At 37.8% G+C, this 21,022-nt stretch overlaps 1 protein-coding gene across 4 annotated transcripts in view; it reads right to left on the minus strand.

The window, feature by feature from the left end:
* Positions 1 to 20,564, minus strand: part of insra (insulin receptor a) — a 62,381-nt gene extending 41,817 nt beyond the window's left edge. Inside the window, exons 1-2 of one of the 4 annotated variants that reach the window (XM_079818746.1) lie at positions 19,422 to 20,564; positions 10,719 to 11,267 (exon numbers count right to left, since the gene is read on the minus strand). In XM_079818746.1, the coding sequence (XP_079674872.1) occupies positions 10,719 to 11,267; positions 19,422 to 19,497 (625 nt within the window). In that variant the 5' untranslated portion in view covers positions 19,498 to 20,564. Of the gene's footprint in view, positions 1 to 10,389; positions 11,268 to 19,421 lie in introns of those variants that run through there. The other 3 variants (XM_079818745.1, XM_079818748.1, XM_079818747.1) reach the window with 3 other exon arrangements.
* Between the last annotated feature and the right edge of the window lie 458 nt (positions 20,565 to 21,022).

Raw genomic sequence — 21,022 nt, forward strand, 5'->3', positions numbered from 1 at the left:
GAAACATGAATGGGGCAGTTTGCCATACCAGACATAGACAATAGACTGCAAGGAAGCTTACAGGGGGCAATAAAAAATTATATTATCCTTTTATTAACGGATACAAAAATATTTTATTATATTATCCTTCTCTAAAAAACGTTAAAATTCATAGTTTTAGAGACAACATCCTCAGATTTGAAGTGAAGCATGAGCAGACTTGTGGCTAAGTTGCTACACCACAGCCACATAATATATAACGTTATTTTTAAATGATATATTAATATTTTTATTTTTATGTTTGAGCTTATATATCTCCATATTAATAATAGTCAGAGTAATTCTGAGTCTTGAACTGTAAACGCTCAAGTGTTGGCTTTCTAAATATATGTTGGTTATGTGTCTATTCAGAATGACTTATGAGCAGCAACCTTTTTATTTTGGGTATGTCATTTATGCCCCACTTGCCAAAATGGGGGGTGGGGAAAGGGGTTAAAGACATGACATAGGGAACTGATAGAAAGAAGAAAGCAGGGAGCTAAAATAATACAACTTAAATAAAATTAGATATAATACAATTTAGGAACAACTGGCTGGCATCCCTAAATCAATTGCAAAATGTGTTACAGCCGCTTAGTATTTAATCCTTTACAAACTGACTAAACCTGAGATTTTGACATTTCAGCTGCAAGCGAAAACTGCAAGCGATGTTCTGACAGTTTGCAGACCCAGTGTAGAAATACTTCTCTCTGCAGGCTTTGATCTCTTAAAAATAAAAGCAAATCTAGAAAGGATTGTAACCAAAAAGTAAATACTTCAGTTATAAATTTTCCAAGCACCAGCTCTTACGTAGGACTTCACAAAACAAATACACTGCCAACGTTCAGGATAAAATAAGATTCATCTTGTTTTACATTTCACGCTTCAGTGCTTCACAAATCAAATCTGATTGCAATGATTAAGTTAAAACGCTATTCATCAGCATAAAAGCAGATCTGCAGATGTTCAGAACATCTAAAGAGCCTGGAAATCTTCACAGAAGAGCTTTGCATGAAAAACTGTTAAAACACTGATGAAATGCTTGTCTGCTGAGGTTTAATGAATGCTTCGGATGTCTGGGATTCCAGGAGCAGTAAGGCTTTTGACGGAGTTAATAATGCCTTTGGCACTCAATGGACTTGTCTCAGCCCTAAAGGAAGGGCTCCACTTGAGTATACAGCCTTGATAATCAGCCAAGTGAGAACAAGCATCCAAAAGAGCCAAAAAAGTCTGTGGAAACTTCAAAAAAAAGTCAAACAGATCTAATAAATAGGCTGTTATCAGCTAATTATATATAATCAATAATCATGGACTTACAATTTGCAATGACATATAATTGTTTCTTTTTAAGTGGCCGAAGGATCCCAATCTTTTTCTAGATCTTAATGACCTCATAAGTGGGAAGAGAAAATCTTCAAAATGGGTTTTTGGTTTTCTGCTCATCAGGGTAAAAAACTCCACCTGATGAATGGATGCATTTATCCATCCACAAAATGCTACAGAGCCCATATAATTACAGTGGATTAATGCTGAATATGGCATGATTAATTTCCTGATATTACAGAAGGGCTATTTAAAAATAGGCTTGAGGAAGTTTTAGGGATGCGTGTTCAGAATCCACATTTCACCAAGAGGAAGAACGTTTTGTTGAGCAAGGCTGTGCTAAAGAAAGAAAGATGGAGTGAAGAAGATTGGCTACGGATAAAGGCGTAAAGTAAGTGCATGGTTTAAACACAGACAGTGATGACAGAGAGAACAAGGGTAAGAGAGGAAGAGAGTAAAATGATTCATTTAGGAGGCAATGAAGTGGCTCTGGCTGGGGTTACGAACACGCGTGTTTTAGGAGGCTACAAGGTGCGTAATGAGAACTTTCTACGAATGGTTTGCGCTGATGTTCTACATTTAGCGAACGTCAAAAGCTGCTTAAATCCTAAAAATGGTGTCAACTGAGCATTCAAATGTTCATCAATTTACTACCAAAGTAAAGACAAGAACCTGCTTCCTCAAAAGGTATAAGCAACACATTTGTCTTCACAGCCCTGCTTATTTAAAATAATTTGAGTTCTTTTGGCTTTTAGTCCATGTCTGTAAACGTTGAGGCTAATCTGCTAGTGTACTCCTAAATTCTGACAAAATTCACTTACACATTCAAGTCTCCGTCTTCCAGGAAAACAGACGAAAAATATTGACTCATCCCACTCTACAATCTACATTTTAACATTTTCTGAAGAAAGTGTGAGTAATGCAAATTTTTTGTGGGTGGTTAACAGGAAGTTTCTATGAGACCGGTAAGTTGTTCAGTTTATTTATTCAAATGTTCATCAATTTACTACCAAAGTAGACACAAAAAAAGTCAGTAAGGTATTCAGTGGTTTATATTAATCGCTCATTCTCCCGTTTTCCCATTCTCCCAATTCAAGCACATTCCATGTGTATAGATCCTAACACATGCCTTGGTCTTCCCTTGAACTCTGTGAGAGAATCTTATTCTCCCCACAGCGAAGTGCCGCACTAAAGGGTTTGGTTCCTGTCTAATAGTGGCAGTGGTGATGGTCAGAGGGTCTAGGAGCTCTGCCCCTGGGACCATTCATAACATCCCAGTAGGAAGCAGCCTAACAATGCCTGGAAACAATTGGGATGAACATTCTGTGAAGTTCGATAACAACTATTGTTCCATGTTGAGATTGAACTGGCGCCAGTGTATCCTGTAGTACCGAAGTGTCAGGCAACTCAGGGGGAAACGGGGAACTCGATAGTGTAGTCTCCTGCTGTAGACCGTCCTTCCTATAGGATACACCCCTACGTGCACTTTACACACACTTTCACCCCAGAATTACTCACATTTCCAAGCAGCACTGAGAAACAACAAGTTTATACATAAGAATCCACTTCCACCCATAAATAAAGCATAGGTGAGTTATTTTCTAGCGGGAGACAAATCTGACCCTTACAGGCCCTCAGAGATTAAAACGGATGGAGACATGAAGGTCACTGACGTGTGTGAATCTGGAGTCATCTCGCATGGAAAAAATACAGGAAGGATCAAGGGCTACACTTATAAAGAGTGTTAAAAATAAAACCGCTTCCTTAAAACGTTTCCTCCTGCCTTTTTTTTTTTTTACAATGCCCAGCCAAAAAAAGTTGCTGTTTGGATTTAAATTGGCACATACTTAAAGGGTCATGAAACCCTAAACCAAATTTTCTGAAATTTTAACATTATGAGTTATGCGTGTTGAGCATCATAGAAGTCAATGTTACCATCCATTAATTTTGATTGTAGGAGAAAACTAGTTAATTTTAAACATTTTTGCACTATATTCAACTTCCGGGTTTAAAGGGGCTATATGCGTTTTTCTGAAATTTAAACTCGCGACTGACACCTGTGGCCAAAAAACAGAACTGCTCTCATTTTCTGCTCGCTCTCGCAGCGGTGGTTACGTCACATCCGCAGACAGCGCGGGAAAAGACGACCCGCTAGAAAATAGGAAAAATAGGATACAGGCTTATACGTGCACCCACTGTGAGCGGACAAGGTGTCAGTATGCTCATCAGGAGATGTTTGAGTCATAAATGGTAAAATAAAAAGGCTATTGTTACGTTTATTTTGGGGAAAAAGTTGCATATAGCCCCTTTAAATTCATCTTTGTATCAACGTCACAGAATGTGACGTTTTGTCGTACTATAGTACAGCGATGACTCATCGATGTCTCATTATTATCCATGAGTCTGCGTGTCCTTATCCTATGAGAAGACGTCTTGCTTAATTATTCACGAGTCTGCGTGTCCTTATCCTATGAGAAGATTCCTAGCTTAACACAGCAGCACACGTTGATTGACAGGCGCTTCAAAGAGTGAGATCGCATTCGTAAGTGAGAGATGGATTAATGGATCAAAAACGAGTGATTATTTTTGCTTTGTAAGAGTTTCTGCGTCGCATATGTTCTCTTCAGTAGATCCTGAGTCTTCACACAAACGCGATTCATCCACACTGTGAGTGTAACCTCACTTTACGGCCCATTAACCGATCAAACGGCTCATAAAACACTGCAAAATAAGTCTCAAAAGTTATCAATGATGCAACAGCGTGTTCATATACATTTTCTATACAGAGAACATGCGAATGGCTGTGCATTTATTTGTGCAACAAATAGCTGTCATAGGATATGTATTTTTGTTATTTAAGGTGAGCTTACAAAACCATGTGTATATTGTGTTACGTTATTATATTTTGCAGCATGCAATTTTTTGGGAAGCGTTGATGCTTTTACTGAGAGTGAAATAAAACTCTGAATCAGAAGCTGCTGCTGTGTTGTTATCAGTCAGTCTCCCCGCATCCCCCTCCACTCCGCAGCTTAACCACACCCACTTTTATAGCATTTTTCAAAACTGTGGTGAGAACTGACGGCTGCTAAAACAGGGAGTTTCATGACCCTTTATGAGTCTATGATTGGATCATTATTGCAGTGATTTTTATGTTTCAAGCATGTTATATCATGTTAGTCAACAGTTCTTCCAACCCTAATTGATGGAGTGTGTGGCTTTTCATTCCTTAAACAACCATGTAGGAAGACACATCATGGCCATATTCCAGGATGACTATGTCAAGATTCATCCGGCTCAAATTGTGAAAGAATGGTTGGGAGTGAGCATGAAGAATCATTTTCACACATGAATAAATGTTGTGACGTTATTTCTCTGTGTATCACAACTTTGCAATTTAAAAATATATAAATTACAGATATTACATATAAAATAAAAAATAATAATTCCAGTTCCAATTCCAATTCCTATTTATAATTCTTTTCTCATACTCAATGATATGTCTGTCAGAGGGTATATCTTGGCTTTACTCCCTCCCCAATACTGTTCAATTGATATTATTAGCAGCAGTTAGTTACTAACATACACTACTGTTCAAAAGTTTTGGCTCCGTAAGATTTTTTTGGCATAACAGTTTTTCACAAAAGCACAAGCATTTTAAACATTGATAACAAGAAATTTCTTTGGCATTTCTTGAGCAGCAAATCAGCATATTAGAGTGATTTCTAAGGGTCCTGTGACACTGAAGACTGGATAATTGGCTGCTAAAAAATCAGCTTTGCCATCACAGGAATAAATTACATTTTAAAGTACATAACATTTTTTTAATAATATTTCTCAATATTACAGTTTTTGCTGTATGTTCGTATCAAATACCTTATGCCTTGGTAAGCATAAGAGACTTATTTCAAAAACATTAAAACAAATGACCACTTCCAAACTTTTGATCTGCAGTGTTCTTTAAATAACATTGTTTCCAAAATTAACGCTCCCTCTAAGTAGCATCCAGAGAGCTATTTTGAGCTTGTAGCTTTGTTAGTAGCTTGTAGCGTCGTAAACTACATTTTAAAAGGGTAGACAGACTTTTAACGACTTTAAATCATGTGTAGCTTGTGAAGCTACAGTTTCAAAGTAGTTTCCTCCACATTGCCGGGGGTGCTTAAGCAGTCAGACTAACTATATGACCCAGACTGAGCCTTCCAAATCGGATACGAGTTGCTACACAAAGCTCATTATTTCAATAATAAAAAAAAGAAACATGCTGTACTAGCTAATCAAATATGGGCCAATTCTCTAAGCCAAATGCAATCTGTCATTGGGGATATGGATGTTAAGCCACAAACTTAAACATTTAGCTACATGTAGTGTTTCTATTTTCACAGTCAAACTAATGTTTCTCCATCCCAGCTGTGTTTCTAATCCCCTCTGAGGACAGATAACGAAGATCACTTTAAAATGTGTGTAAAATATTCAGTGCCGGGGGAAGCCGAGCATATTCCGCACTGGCTGACAGCCTGAACAGAAGCCTCGGCGCTCCCCTAACAGATCTAACACAAAACATGGACTTTACTCTGACAGCGAACCTCGCAGGTGTGAAGAATAGGCTGAAACTGTTCTCAAAAACATTTGCACTAAACACAATTACACAAGCATCTTTAATAAAGCATTCAGGTACATTATCGTTCTTTAATGGTTCCAGTTTACCCTATAGAGCTCCGGAGGTTGACGTCACGCCGCCTAAACTCCGCCATTTTGGCAGGCAATTAGGAGAGCGCTAGAGCGGCTGTAGCATTGGTCTCTATAAAATAATTTAAAACCAGACTGTTTAAACCTTACTATGTCACCATGATGGACAGCTGAGGTGCACCAGGATGCCAGAACAGGCGGGGGAAAGCAAAGGGGAAATCATTTTACCGTAGTAAGTTGTTGAGATGCTGTGAATTTCAGTTTATTCTTCATTCTTAACTACTTTTGCCTCACGTACCTGATGATAAAAATAAGTTCCCATTAAAAACTATACTTAATCATGAATAACAGAAGTGCTTTTATAAATAAATAACACTCAGAAACTGTAGGCTATTTGAAACAAAATTAAGGATCAATAAATGAACACTGAAACAAAAAAATTAGAAATTACATTTATTGATTATGACCGATTTTATTTGCACAACACGGACCGGAGGCTTCCGTAAATATTTAGTTTATACGTAGATTTAGGCTTCAACTAAGTTTAATGGTGCAACGCAAAAATATTTAGTAGTGCATAAGTTGTAACTTAGTGCCTATTTACGTCAAAACTGGGCTAGTTGTAACTTGTGCATAGCTGGTGTAACAGATGTCCTGACAGGAAAACTATCCGTTCCTTTATCGATACACGTGAAAAGCACCCCGGGAGCATTATAGGGATCTGTTATGTTTAATCTATTAAGTTTTGCTTTGTACAAGTCTATGTCTTTTGAATTACAGTGCGCAGTGAACTCCTTTGCCTTGAAACTCCATGCTGGTGCCAGCTGGTCCTGCCTGCAAAAAAATGGCGTCGTAAACAGAATGGGTCACGTGACCTCCGGAGCTCTATAGGTGCTTTCACACCGGAGGAATATTTTCATAGTTCCAACAACTACGGGCATCCGCCATTTTTAAAAAGCTGTGTAAACAGTTTACATATACTTACTTACATGGAAGGGGGAAAACAAGATATGTAGCACTGCAAATTGTCATAGGAGATTATGTCGTTGTTAAATGGCGCGCTTAAATGACGTTACTGTCAGCCGGCTTGTGTCACTGGTGGTGCGAATGCAACCAGGAAAATGGCGGGAAAATTTAGTTTTCGGGGGACTGCCCTGGTGGCTAGTTTCTATAACTGAGTTCCTAATACTACCCGGTATGAAAGCAACTTATTATTTGCCCATTTAAACCTCAGTTCCTCACAGGGCGAACACAATGATGCTTGGTTATTCAGTTTAGTGCAATTGGTTGATATAAGTGAGCATTAGACATTCATTACAAAAGGGCCTGATCTGGCATCAGACTTGATTAATTCCTAAACAGTGATAGACTTAAATCTGTTTTACTGCTTCCAACAACCAACATTGAGCAAAGCTGCTCAGGAAAAAAACACTTCCAAAAGTATTCCAAATATGAAACAAAACCGCTTTTGTACGGCTGCCAACAAAACCGCGGAAATCTGCAAAAGAGACTTTGGCAGCACATCCCCATGCAGTTACCACAGGCTCTTTTTTCTCACTATCTCTTTCTCTCCTCCCCCTCTTTTAGAGGCAGCTGTGCACAAGGCTTGCTGATCTGGCTATCCTCAGTAACTTTCCTCTTTCTCTGGATCAGACACAAGAAAGGGTGCAGTCGATCATTCGCTGCTGATCACCTACAGACAGAATTAAGCAATGCCATTCTGCAACTCCCTCCACGTGGATCAGGATTGAGGGCGAGTGACACGCTTGGATCCCTGTTGAAATCCAGCAGCTGACTAGACGTGTGTAAGACAAAAGCTCTTAATGTGATTCAATAATATGCAAAGAGGCATTTGGGATAGAGGGACCTCAGCAAATGATCAAGAACGGGAGAGAGAGAGAGAGAGAGACAGTATGTGTGAGATTCTACCCGTAGAGGGATTAATGAGCAAGGAAAACTTACTTTCCTAACCATTTAATTCTCTATTATTGTCAAACAGATACGTTGCGAAGAACCCATCATGTAGCTTTGGATAATGCGAACATGAATAAATTGCATCAAGAAATAAAATGCAGAAAGAACATTTTATGAAATAAACAATTAATTAAACCTCTTAAAGTAAATAATTCCGGAGAGAACAACTCAAAATGCTTATGCATCCAGAGTAACCGCAAAAAAACTTTAAACTTTGCCAGTTACATGTAGCTTTTAAAGAAAAAAAAAATTGGGAAAAGCCTGCACATATACAGACTTCACAAAACATTTTCACTATGCTTTATGCAGTGACATAATTGACCAATACGCAAACTATTGCTGTGAAAGATCATTTGTTTTGGATAAAAGCCTCCTCTAAATGAATTAATGTAATTGACATTTTTAACTTGAATGTGTGAGGCTTCCGGTTTCTTTCCAGTTATTTAGCTGTATATATTATCATAGTATTTTAATTTATTATCATATTCATAAACACACTGGTTTGTAGCACAAATAGTTTTACCATTTACTGCACTTTGATATTCTTCTAGTTATTTACCTATAGCCGCTAAAAAATCAGAAATCTCGCAGAAAATAGCTTACTTCTGTGTACAATGGATAAATTCCATTAATACAAATGCCTGATTAAAAATCATTACATTGTGCCTGTATTTTAATGTAAAAAGTTCTACATATATTTGAGAGCAACAGTGTGTCTTTCTGTGCCTTTTTATGCAACAATATACTGATATAGTAAGTGACGTATGCAGCTATGAATTCAAAGGCTCGCCTCTCAACAAGATCTGATCACATGTGGTCACAAGAGACATATCTATGATGCCAATGCCAAGTGTAAACAGTAACCTCTCCTCCAACCACCTGTGATCGGATCAAGTTATGTAAGTGGCTCAGTTTTTATCTGGCACTATGTCGCGAAGACACTGTTTCCCCCTCCAGAGAGTATTTTAGGTTAAAATGTATACATAAAAGGGAAAAATGCATAATGTAATTGCTGATGTCTTAGGGCACTGATACAACATGGATGACGAAAAAAAGACAAGACTTATTGTCAGAATGATCTTTCAAGGTCAAGAGCCAAATGGCAGAAAAACTCATAAATCTGAAAAAACGAAATACCCGCTTTACACATTCAGCCGTTTGCCGCAAAATCCACACAGCAAAATCCAAAAAGGGACTTTACTGATTCACTACCTTCATAATGCAATCCATTATAGATGGAGAATATAATTCCTGTGGTACACACAACAAACACTATGAGGTCTGTGCAACATACACAAATCAAAGCTGTTTGAAAACAACATTCATCTTCCAGTATCTCTTTGCTCTTTAGAGCTCTGTGGTTTTATAAGTTGCTGCACACTCTCAGCAATATTGGACCCCTAACCACAAGTCCTTCACCACTAACCAAGCAGCAGGCCAGGACTGATTCTACCATTAGATAATGCTTTTTTAATCTCTGCCTTTGGCCAAAAACTCCATCCCCTACTGTCCAACTGCAACTCAGCAGACATGAGTCAAAGCAGCCCGAACAAGGATTTTATCGAAGTACTTAACAAGGACTTCAGCCAATCCTTCCTCCTGCATTTATCACCTCCAGGCAGTCTGTCCCTCAACTCCACTAAACAGAATAAAAAGAAGAGTTACGAAAATGAGATGTCTGTTATTGAAAAGTTGAGGCGTTTATACACTACCATTCAAACATTATGGGGTTTTTAACGCAAGTCTTTGATGTGTAAATTAATAGCAATTAATAGGGTTACATTTTTACACTGGAATGGTTTTAGCATCTTACTGTGTGGTTTGAATGATCGCCAAGTCAATAGAGCCCACCTCTCTGTATCTATTTTGGTCACTAAATAATATGACTCTGTCCATTTTCACTGTAAGACAAAGGGATTTTTGCCTGAAAACTAATTGCTCACATCTGCCTAAGCAAACACAGCGAGAAAGGAAAGTCTTTTCTTTTTAAAATGGGGCTGCAGAAAGATCTTTGCCAAACAGAACAGGATCATGCGTTCAGACACACATGACACCATACAGCTGGTCCAAAGAACAGTTACATGATGTGTCCCATGTGTTGCGTAATTGTGCAAGCTCAAGGGCTTTGCACCAATATGCAAAGTTCTTCCGTATGTTCAAATTCAAGCTCTTCGCCACTTTGAATTGAATGGATGAACCAAACTGTTGCAGACAGCCTCATCACAGTGTCTAGATTCTAATGTGGGACCACTCCAACTGATCCTGTCAGGTAAAAAAAAAACACAAACAGCTACACAAAGCACCACCCACACCCCGAACTACTGCACAAACAGGGCAGTTGCGTCATAATCTGGAACATGGTTCATGCTTTGACACAGAAACTTGGCTTACTTAACTGCAGCTGATCACCTGACTTGTTGCTTCCAGCAGGGTTGGTGTTGGCCATCACTATTGCTGAAAGAAACCAGCGAATGTACTGCCAACACAGTCTGACACACACACACAGGCCAGACTTTCCGCACACTTCTCAAAACATCTCAAGACTCTATGGCAATGTAAATATTTTTACCCTTCTGTGAAAACGAAGATTTGAAACAATTATCTGCTGATGAGGGGGAGGAGAAAATGAGTGGGATTCTTCTTGCGGGTGTAAATACATTCCGAGTGATGGCTTAAAAGCGCAAAAAATAAATAAAAAAGAAGTACTTAAGGTTACATACTTCTCTGGCAATGCTTCTGGTTCCAGCAGCGCTCGCTGAAGTCCCCGTTGATGGTGGTAAGGGGGCAGGTTGTTTTGCCCATAACCGTGCCGGGGCAGACGTCTCCACACTCTCGATCATTCTTATTGGCCACAATGTAGTTGTCTTCCACCGAGTCAAGGATCATGGACCAGTCGAGGGTGGAGAGGTAGCAGAGGTCTGGGTTCTTCTCCACGCGCACGGCCCCACGGGTGATATTCATCAGACTGTGAAGGCCAATCTCCTTCAGCTGCAGCATCTCGAACAGCACGAGCGCATAGTTGAAGAAGAGATTATTGCCTCGCACCACCGTGAGGTTGGGAAACAGTTCGCTGAGGCTCTCCAGGCCATAGACACGGAACAGGAGCAGGTAGTCCGTCACTACTGTCAGCTTGGGGTAACTCAGGCCACGGAAATCCTCCGGTTTGGTCGTGAACATGAGCAGGATCTTTAAGTGGCCTTCGATCACGGTGCAGTTCTCCAGCACCCGCAGGTTGGTCACGTTATTTCTGATGTCTTTACTTGCGCAAACTGCAACGACAAATAAGACAGCAAAATGTTAATTGGTTCAGTGAAAAGTTGCTTACAGATGATGACCTTTAATTTAACAGGATCATATACTATAACAATAAAAAGTAAAGAATGCAAAAACATATTCTATAGAAACCAATAAAGGAGATCATATACAGAACCATCAAAAATGATTAGAACTACATGAAGTTTTCTGTCACACTGTTCAGTTTTCTGCTCAGAGCTGATGCCTTCCATATGGCATAACACGGTTAATGAAGATAATAAAAGCTCTTCCTGCAGCTTTTCACATTCCATGGCTGCTTTACTAGTGCATGAGCTGTACAGCTAGAGAGATGCTTTTCAGGTGGATGAAAAATGCTAAGGAAGTGGTTCCCAAACTTTTTAGAGTGGTGTACCCCCTGAGGCATTTAACATGCCTCAGCGTACCGGTACCCCTCTCTTTCACAGACTGCAGTGACAAAAAAGTTCAATAGAGAAATATGCAATGATGGTAAAAACAAATACTTTTAAATATTCCACTAAAACTGCCAGTAGGTAGCGGTAAGTCAATGTCTTACTGAGTGAGTCACAAGCAAGTGGCTGTATTTATGAATGGGTCATTGACGTTCACGATTCGTTCACAAACACTGCTGTGTTTTGCAGTTCTGCTATTGCTTTCGTTGGAACTATAAATGCTGACAGTGCTGACAATACTGTGTTTAAAATGTACATCACTTAATATGACCCTTTTGTTTGTTGAACTGTTGTATAAAATCAAATGTCACATTTGCAGTCATGTGGATATTTGGGAAAAATTGCATTATTGCTCATAATATGCTATCAACATTAAAAACAAGAACCCAAAAAGACAGGGTATGCTTTTGTATCGAAGAGAGTTTGAGTCTTAAATCAAACTGTATGCACAGTCTGTGTCTATATTTGTTCTTCATGCTAATAACTGCTAAATCCCCACTTTTACAAAGGTACATTGTTAAGAACGGCAGTAAAGTAGAGCGATTTGCTAAGCATACATATGATATACACGCTGCTTGTGTGGCTGCTGTCAGTATTGACCGCAAAAGATGAGGTAATTTGATTGGATGTCATGTATTTGACCTTTTACACCATTTTGCCTGTTAAAAATACATGCTCGATTTTTTTAAGGTGGGGTCAAATTAAATGAATGGCAAAACTTAGAACTCTTTGTTCACACACCCACCTCACGTAACGCCAAAGGTACACATGCCCCAGTTTGGGAAACACTGGTTCAATAGATCGATCGATAGTAATAATTTTTATCATATGAGTTCAGACTAAAATAAACTAAAATGTATGAGTTTCTTAAGACAACATTTTTTTTTTGACAGACAACAAATAGAAGTTTTAACAACATGAAAACACAAACAAGTAAAATATGTCCTAGAATGTTGCATAGCTTATAAGAGACTTTTGTTTCCTGTTAGTGCGCTGGTCCCCTTTAAAAGAAAAACGGCCCCACTGCTCAGGACTTTAGATTCCACAATGGTTTACATGAATTACACGCATACATGAACTCTGATGTGCGGTCTGCATAACGGAGACCTTTCAAACACTGGGCAGTCAAAGCATGAGGCATTGGAAAGGTCAAAAATACCTTGTGCTGGCTACTTGTTTACACTAGTTATAACAGTGCCTCACCACAGGGATTCATAAATATGGCAGTCCGGAAGTTTTGGAGCACGAGGAAGCTGAAACGCGTAGTATAACCCTACTGACATGTCTATCCTTTTGCTCTCTCTATCACACACACATACAGACACACACACACACACACACACACACACTGTGCAATACCTCTACACTTACACTTATTTTTAGCACCACACTCCTAATACACTATGTACAAATGGGGTGCATGGCACTTGAAAAGAGTAGCGTTGAAGCACATGCAAGGAAGGGCAGCAGAGTGAGGTGAGACGTGTCCTGGTTGACTCTGTAGTCATTAATTTTATGCAATGAATCACTGAATGATCCTCTAGCTAAGCTTAAACACTGAACATCAAATGGTGAGTAATGCAAAACTTGTAACTACAAGTTTAACTGGAAAACCACAAACACCCATGCATGGTACAGTAGATTTAATTTCTTTTAAAGACAAAATATCAATAACTTAACACATTTAAATAAAATGATTTATATATTAGGGTAAACATACCTATTAAGCTCAAGTACCCATTAAGCACACTACTATCTTTGAAATATATGTATCATCCTACTTGATGTCTTAACCAATAGATGTGTTTTATACTATATACCTCCTGTAATCAGTCCATTGCACACTGAGATATGGGAATTCATGTGTTCACACTGTCTGGTGGCCATTTTGAAAGCTGTTTAGCCCCTTAAATGTGAATAAGTAGAACTTTTTACTGCAAGATTAATGTTTAGACTTTTGCATATTATAACCGGGAACCTGGATGTGGGAAATAATTACAGTTAGATCCAAAAGATAGTTTTAGCAAGATAGCACAGGTGCTACAGAACATTGTTAGCTTACTAGCTGTATAAGATTGTGTGCTACACTAATATATTACTTCACAGGCATTCCTGGCTTGTACTTTTAAATTCATTAAATTATACATTTACAGTTTATTGATTGCTGTATTTTTTAAAGACTTCATATTATTGTAAGGTGAGCTTAAAGGGTGCACTACTATGAAAATAGCACAGCTTCAGTGTGATATCAATAAGAAAAAGTATAATTTCATAGATATTTTCAATAATAGCTGTTCATATTAAAATATGTATGAACTTAATACATGAGCTAGATTATTTATTTAGCAAAATTGTCCTTTTTTAAATTTAATTTAATACTATGCATTAATTAAACAAAGGTTTGCTGTTCCAATAAAGCTCAGTTTGCTCCCTTTAAGCTCATCCACATTAAACGTCTATGTAAATACTTTATAAACAGACTTTAAATATTAACTCATGGTTGTCACTTCAGGTTAATCTTTAAAAAATTGTTCTTTAAAAATGTTGTTTAAAATAAACAAGAATTTTCCCTTTAATCAAAAAACATGCGCTTAATGGCAACAGAGGTGTGCTTAAAGGGTACAAACATGTACCCATTAAGCACAGCCAGACATTTTGCATTTAATGATGTATATCTTATATTAAAATCTTTTGTCATTTAAAATAAAATTAAATATTATAGTGTGAGAGATTGATATTTTATTTTAACTTCTTGTACTCAAACCAATACCCTGTGCACTAAAATGTCTCAATGTAGATTTTGGTGAGCTTAATGGGTATACCCTATTACTTGTATATTCTCAAAGCAACAATGAATAAAGAACAAGTGTTTTATATGTGACAATTAACAACACTTAAAATAACATGAAGTAAAAAAAATAATAATTTTGAAAAGATCAACACATAGCTCATAACTTTTTACAAGTTTAAAGTTAACCTTAAAGTAAAGTTTAGGTTTAAAATATGTTTTAACAGGAATAAAAGAAAATATTTAAAGAAGAAAGGGCACTTAAATGAGATTTATGGCAATGCTCAAACGGAAAAGCTAGTCTGCTTTGTTACAGACCTGAAAGTATATTCAGACCTGACATATTGATTGAAATCTGCATTCAATCTGCATAAGTGTGTTTGCCTTAGCAAGCACCATTAAGAGATCGAAATAAATCTTGCATCAAAAGATTTATAATGCAAATGTTCTTGAATGAAAAAATATGAAATGCGGCAAAAGGCCAAACAACACAAAGTATTCTCTTTCCTCTGAAACGAGACAAACAATGGCAGACATTTAAACCAGGACACAAGAAGGAACTGTTTGACCATATAAAAGCAGAAGTCTTAAAATTGGGCGTGTCCCCCACACCTCTTGTCCCACTTCCTCTTTGAAGTTTCACTGGTTTTTATTCATCTGCTTCTTGGTTTTTACCCATTCAACTGAAATATAATTGAAAAATTTGGCTTTTTAAGAAAGTAACTTAAACATAAATCTACATTTTATCTCGAAGCATGAAAAATAATATCAAGCAACCTTATTCTTCTCATTATAACTGTAACAGTGATGGATTTTCTCTAGTCACGCTTTGTGGATCAGGCTAAACTACAAAATCCTTATCTCTTTTATATTTTAAAGCATATTACTGCATATTTAGGCAATATTTGTGTATAAATTGGGGGCATAAAAGTGACACCATAGTGACGCTACCACCACCGCTGCTCCTGTGAGAAAATACTGCAACAAAGGTTACGGAAAACAAATTTAGCTCACAGAATTATATTGGGCAACCAATAACGGCAAAAGGAGTGGAGAGTCTAGACATCGGATGATTTAAAGATGCACCTGCACACCAGCTGCTGTGGTGTCCTCAATCTGGGTGAGAAGAACAATATTACTGGGAGAGTTTTCACCGCTAAACTGTGTTTCTGCCCATACAATTGAAATCAGGAAAACAGGTCCAACAGTTGTTGCTCAAGAATTTGCTTGAGCGGAATAAGTTCTGATTTGAGTCTGCAACTATCCGAATCCATTTTAAAACTTGCGAGAGACAAGCTACATGTGAAATTACAATTGCTCGAAGGTTGGGAATTACGTTACATTTGATATGCGAAACATTTTGCATTACAAATTACCCATAAATGTGCTTTAAAAATGTATTAATGAGGCTTAATGAATATAAGCCCTGAACGCAAACAAGATTAAATGGATGTGACACAATCAAACTTATTGTTACAAATATCGCCACCTTGGAATTATAAGGTTCTGTCTGCATTCTGACTGGTTTGGAGATAATGAGCTTTAAAGTTTTTTGCATTCCTTTTGACTGTGTAGAAAGAACCTTTTTTTTTCCCAAAAAACTTAAAAAAAACAACATCACATAATGTAAATAAGTTGTCACAGAATAAGAATATGTGAATAACTCAATTTTGACAAAAATGTCAGATAGAACCATGTAATTCCACGGGGACGATATGCGTAAACCACTCACAATGATAGAGCAAAAAACTGTAACCTCCTTGTGAGACAATAAAACCACCTGAACAGCCACGACAGACTTCCAAACAGAACAAATAACACCTCTTAAGGGGAAGGTTATAATCGTCGCTCTCAAAGACTGAATGAGGTGATCACAAGGGGGATCATAATAGAAACCGATGTACACAATCAGGAAACACAATGAGACGCAGGATCTGAGAACACATGGAGTGGTGTGGCTACAGGGTGTAGCAAATACATTGGAAATGACTTCTCACAGCTTAAGTGGTCACGTCATGTCAGCCAGGATTTCACAGGGCTGAACATAGCGATTACAAAATTACACGACCTGTTTTTGGATATTAGCAATGTAACCAGACAGGTGATCGAGTCAAACGGTTTCGAATTCTAGTCTGCAGAGGCATAAATTATGTTGTCATATGCTGTCCAGGTCTGTAAAGACACAAGACTGACAGAAGAATGTTAGGAGTGACAGCTGTACTATTAGTTTGCTCAAATAAAAACTTACAGACAAACTGACCGACTAGCAGGAAGACAGTAAAACTAGACTTGGAGACAGCATTTGTCAACTAGAAGTGAATTTATACACTATATATTTTTTTAATTTAGCATTTGTTTGACTACAGTAAAATGAAAGAACATTCCTTTTAGATCGAATATTAAGCATGGAAAATGCAAAATACATAAATAACAGTCAAATCGGGAAATAAAGTATTTTGATTTTGAACATTGTTAAATAGAGAAAAACTGACAAACTACAGAAAACAATTAAATTATACATTACTTCAGAGTCAATAATCAAATAAGGAAATGTGTGATATTTGTACAAAAGGTCAGACGTTTCCATTTAAATTTGCTCTTTGAATCACTCTCAGATCAAGCTGAGAAACATCAAACCATGATCATTTTATTTGGGGAATTCACGCAGTTCGGGTGCTGCTGTCATAACAGCAAAATGGCGACAAACCAAAGACATCCTTGTTAATAACATTTTTTACTCACAGATTATAATTTGTAATGAGAAAAAAACATTAAATCAGAAAATAGTGGTCTCAAAGATTTTAACCGCACGGTATGTAAAGTTAGATGTTTAACTTTGCATTAATAAAGGTTCCAAGATGAGCTGGGCTCTGAGCAGATTTCCAGTCCTGACAGGGCTGAACTGAGGCCCCAAAATAGTTTCACTCTTCCCTACAGTGGTTCACTACAAGCCTGAGAGGAACAAGAAGGGGGCCAACAATTACACAACTTGTTTATGTTCAATCTGCCCTTAAAATCCCGCACAAACTGGTTTCAAGATATTACTCAATCATTTTATTTTCAGTTTTAATAAAAAGGTAGCATGCACCCTCAGGTGTTAACTTACCTACTACTAAAATCTATGTTGTGGCAAAACACAAAGACGCAACGCACACCAAATATGTTCCTTTCACATTACCTGGGAATGAGCCAAATGTGCACATCTTACCGATTTTATTGACAATAAAGAAAATTTAGCCAAACAACATTTTAGATAAACTGGAATTAAAATCAGTACTCTATTCTCAAAAAGGCCAGAGTAATAAGAATTAAAAGACTGATGAAGATTATGACACATCAGATTATGACAGAGAGGGCCAACCGTCTGTTTCCATGTAGTGCTTGTTATTGTCTTTTCAAACATCTGTAAACCTTCACCTAAAACCTAGCATAGTTTCTACACGTACTACTGCTCTGACATACAGTAGTCTAACCGGCACATGGAACAGAGTCCCAAAATGGAAACTGGCATAACTTTGAATGCATAAATTTCATCCAAACCAAGGGTCTATATTTAGAAATCCACAGAGCAACAAGATAAGAAAAAATGTGCTTGGGGTTTAATACTGCTCACAAATCAACAAATAAAGTCTGAAATTCATGAGTATTTCATTTGATTTTTTCCAACAACACACACACACACACACACAAATAAAAACTATGATGCCAAAAATACTACTGTATTTTTTAACTTTCCCAAAAAAAATATGTTAAAACTCATTTGTTAGGTGAACTGAAGACAAGCCAATATTTTGTTTGGAGCTGAACACAGCCAAGTGTGTCAAAAGCATGCTTATATTTATTTAGCTGTTGCAGGAAATCTTCCAAGAGCTCTAAAAAACTAAACAACAAGTGGTCCCTAATTACACAACAATTTTTATCACTGCCTGATTAAAACCAATTACCAGCATGTATATGGCATGTGTTTAGTAATGCATTTTATGTTGGGTGTTTTATATAAAGTACTGATATAAAAGTTACTATATAAAGCATTTAAATACGTATTAAACGTCTTATTATACATTGAGATAAATAGTAATAATCAGGCATAGAGATAAACTACATTACTCTATTATTCTACATTAAACAACGTTTTCTATTCATGTAACAGGTCTTAAAACGGCACTGCCTTGCGTTGACATAAAAAGAGTGACAAGACTTATTGATTAGATGTTCCGCATTGACTGCATCAAGTGTTTACAGAACATTTCTGACTCGATTGCTAATAAAACGTGTGCCCTGGTGACATCTACAATAGCTTTATTGTTTTTGAAAGGAAAATCCGAGAGATCTAGTACTAGCTTTGTCAAAGTAATGCACTTTGCAAACTCGTAAAGATCGGATCACAGACCTCCAGTCAGGTTTCATAATTTCTTTGAACAATAAATAAAAAGACAGCCCTATAGGTCTCGGCTGATCTGATTAGGATTTAAAATCCTCTTGCAACTCAGTCAACGCTGCAAATGGCTGCATGAAACAGGGGCCTGGCTGAACTTGAAAACCATTTCCAAGCCTTACTAGCAGTTCGAGCTACGAATAGATCAATGCGGTCCTCAAACGATCGATAATCTGGCTCTAGGGTCAAGGCACACACTCCGCATAATCGACAGTGTCATTAAAGCCAGTCCAGAATGATCAATCGAAATGAAAACGACGCAATATTTGATTTATTCGTCCCTTGCCCTGCAATGTCCTTCTGTCTGGCTCTGCTTTACCAAATGTGTCACAGTGGTCAAGAACTACGATCCCCTTTTCCATTAGAGTGGTCGATAACGTTTTTTAGAATAACATTTAAACAGACAACACTCCTAGAATATTAAACCCGTGTTCATGTAAAAGACAAAAAAACAAAGCCGTTAAGTTACACTTACTTTCTCCATTTGTTTGTTGACAGTGGCAAACAGTGTAGACAGACGCAACCAAAACAATCAAAGTCCGCAGCCGCATTTTGACCCCGGGGAAGCCGAAAATCTGTTCGAAAATCCCCTCCGAATACGTCTTCGTGTGGGTACTAATCTGTTTTAATAGTCCGGTGTTGTTTTGGAAGATAAAAATTAAAAAAGAAAAGAAAAAAAGACCTCTGTCACCCCCCTCAGAAAAAAAAAATGGGCGGAGAGGAAAGTTCAACGTGTTCAATCCGCTCGCGCTGCTCCTGCTCCGCGCGCGCACTGACGGACGCTGATTTGAACACACGCTCGAGCGCTAAGCTAATGACAGCGGGTGCTGCGACTTTCATTCACTGTAAAAACAATCCACACGAATAAAGCATGCGGGCGGCAACATCTACGATGAGCAGCCGAATCATTGCCTATATTTGTCCAGCACTTGCGCAGATTGCTCCAAGCCTGGCGAAAAAAAGGGAAAAAACTGGCAGAGCACGGACAGGAATGGCTGCGCACACAGAGCGCAGGCCAAAATAATCAATTGAGCATCTGCACGAGACTTTTTTTGTTGCGGTGTTTCGATTTATTGTTCAAAAGGAAATACCTTATAGTTATCAAAAACGGTTTACAGGCTTATGAGTTGCAGATAGTTCTCTCGCGAAATGCTCAAGATTTCCAGGGTTCGTGATGTGCAGATTTCAATGTGTACTTTTTCCAAGTCCCTGCTGACAGCGAGCTTTCGCCGTAGTGCGTTTACGGGTCATCGGACTACACGCTGTATTTTCTCCGTACTACTCCTCGCTGTAGCCTGTAACAACCTAGTAAATCGTAGCAGCTCTGGCGTCTGGTGAAAACACTGCGGCCGTTGAGATTTCCGAGACACTTCGAGCCAAAATGTTCCACATGCAGTCGCTTTGCAGGCGAGCGCCTCAAAGATCAATACAACGAAGTGAAGCTGGTTCCGCAGAGGTCGCTTTCTAGTCTTTAACACTCGCGGAGAAAAAGAGGTGGATAAAAATGCAAGAAACACATGTGTGTTTTTATTTTGTCCCCAAGCTGGTTGTAGCTAGTGCATAGACTTATCCCCTCGCTCCGAGGATCTCCTTTCCTGTCTTTGCGCCAGTAAACAAGACCTGCCAGAGAAGCAGATCGAGCACAGGGGAAATATGGACTGGAACTACGGACCGAGAGTAACAGAGCGCGCGCTCTATAGCCTACATTAAAGTGCACTTTGCATATATATATATATATATATATATATATATATATATATATATATATATATATATATATATATATATATATATATATATATATATATATATATATATATATATATATATATATATATATATATATATATATATATAGCTTCTAGAAAATGCATCGACATTAATCTATACAGCATATAAACTGTTTATATTTTTGCATATAATACATTCCGATATTTTGCTACTTCAAATGTTAAATCTACAACCTATCCATAAACTAATTTAATGTTAAGTAGTACAAAGAGTACTGAACTCAGTCAACTTGATTGATTGAATTTAGTGATCCTGGATGCTCTGCGATCTCTTTACTCTCACATA

Source organism: Gobio gobio (assembly GCF_949357685.1).
Source record: "Gobio gobio genome assembly, chromosome: 6".
NCBI classification, from domain to species: domain Eukaryota; kingdom Metazoa; phylum Chordata; class Actinopteri; order Cypriniformes; family Gobionidae; genus Gobio; species Gobio gobio.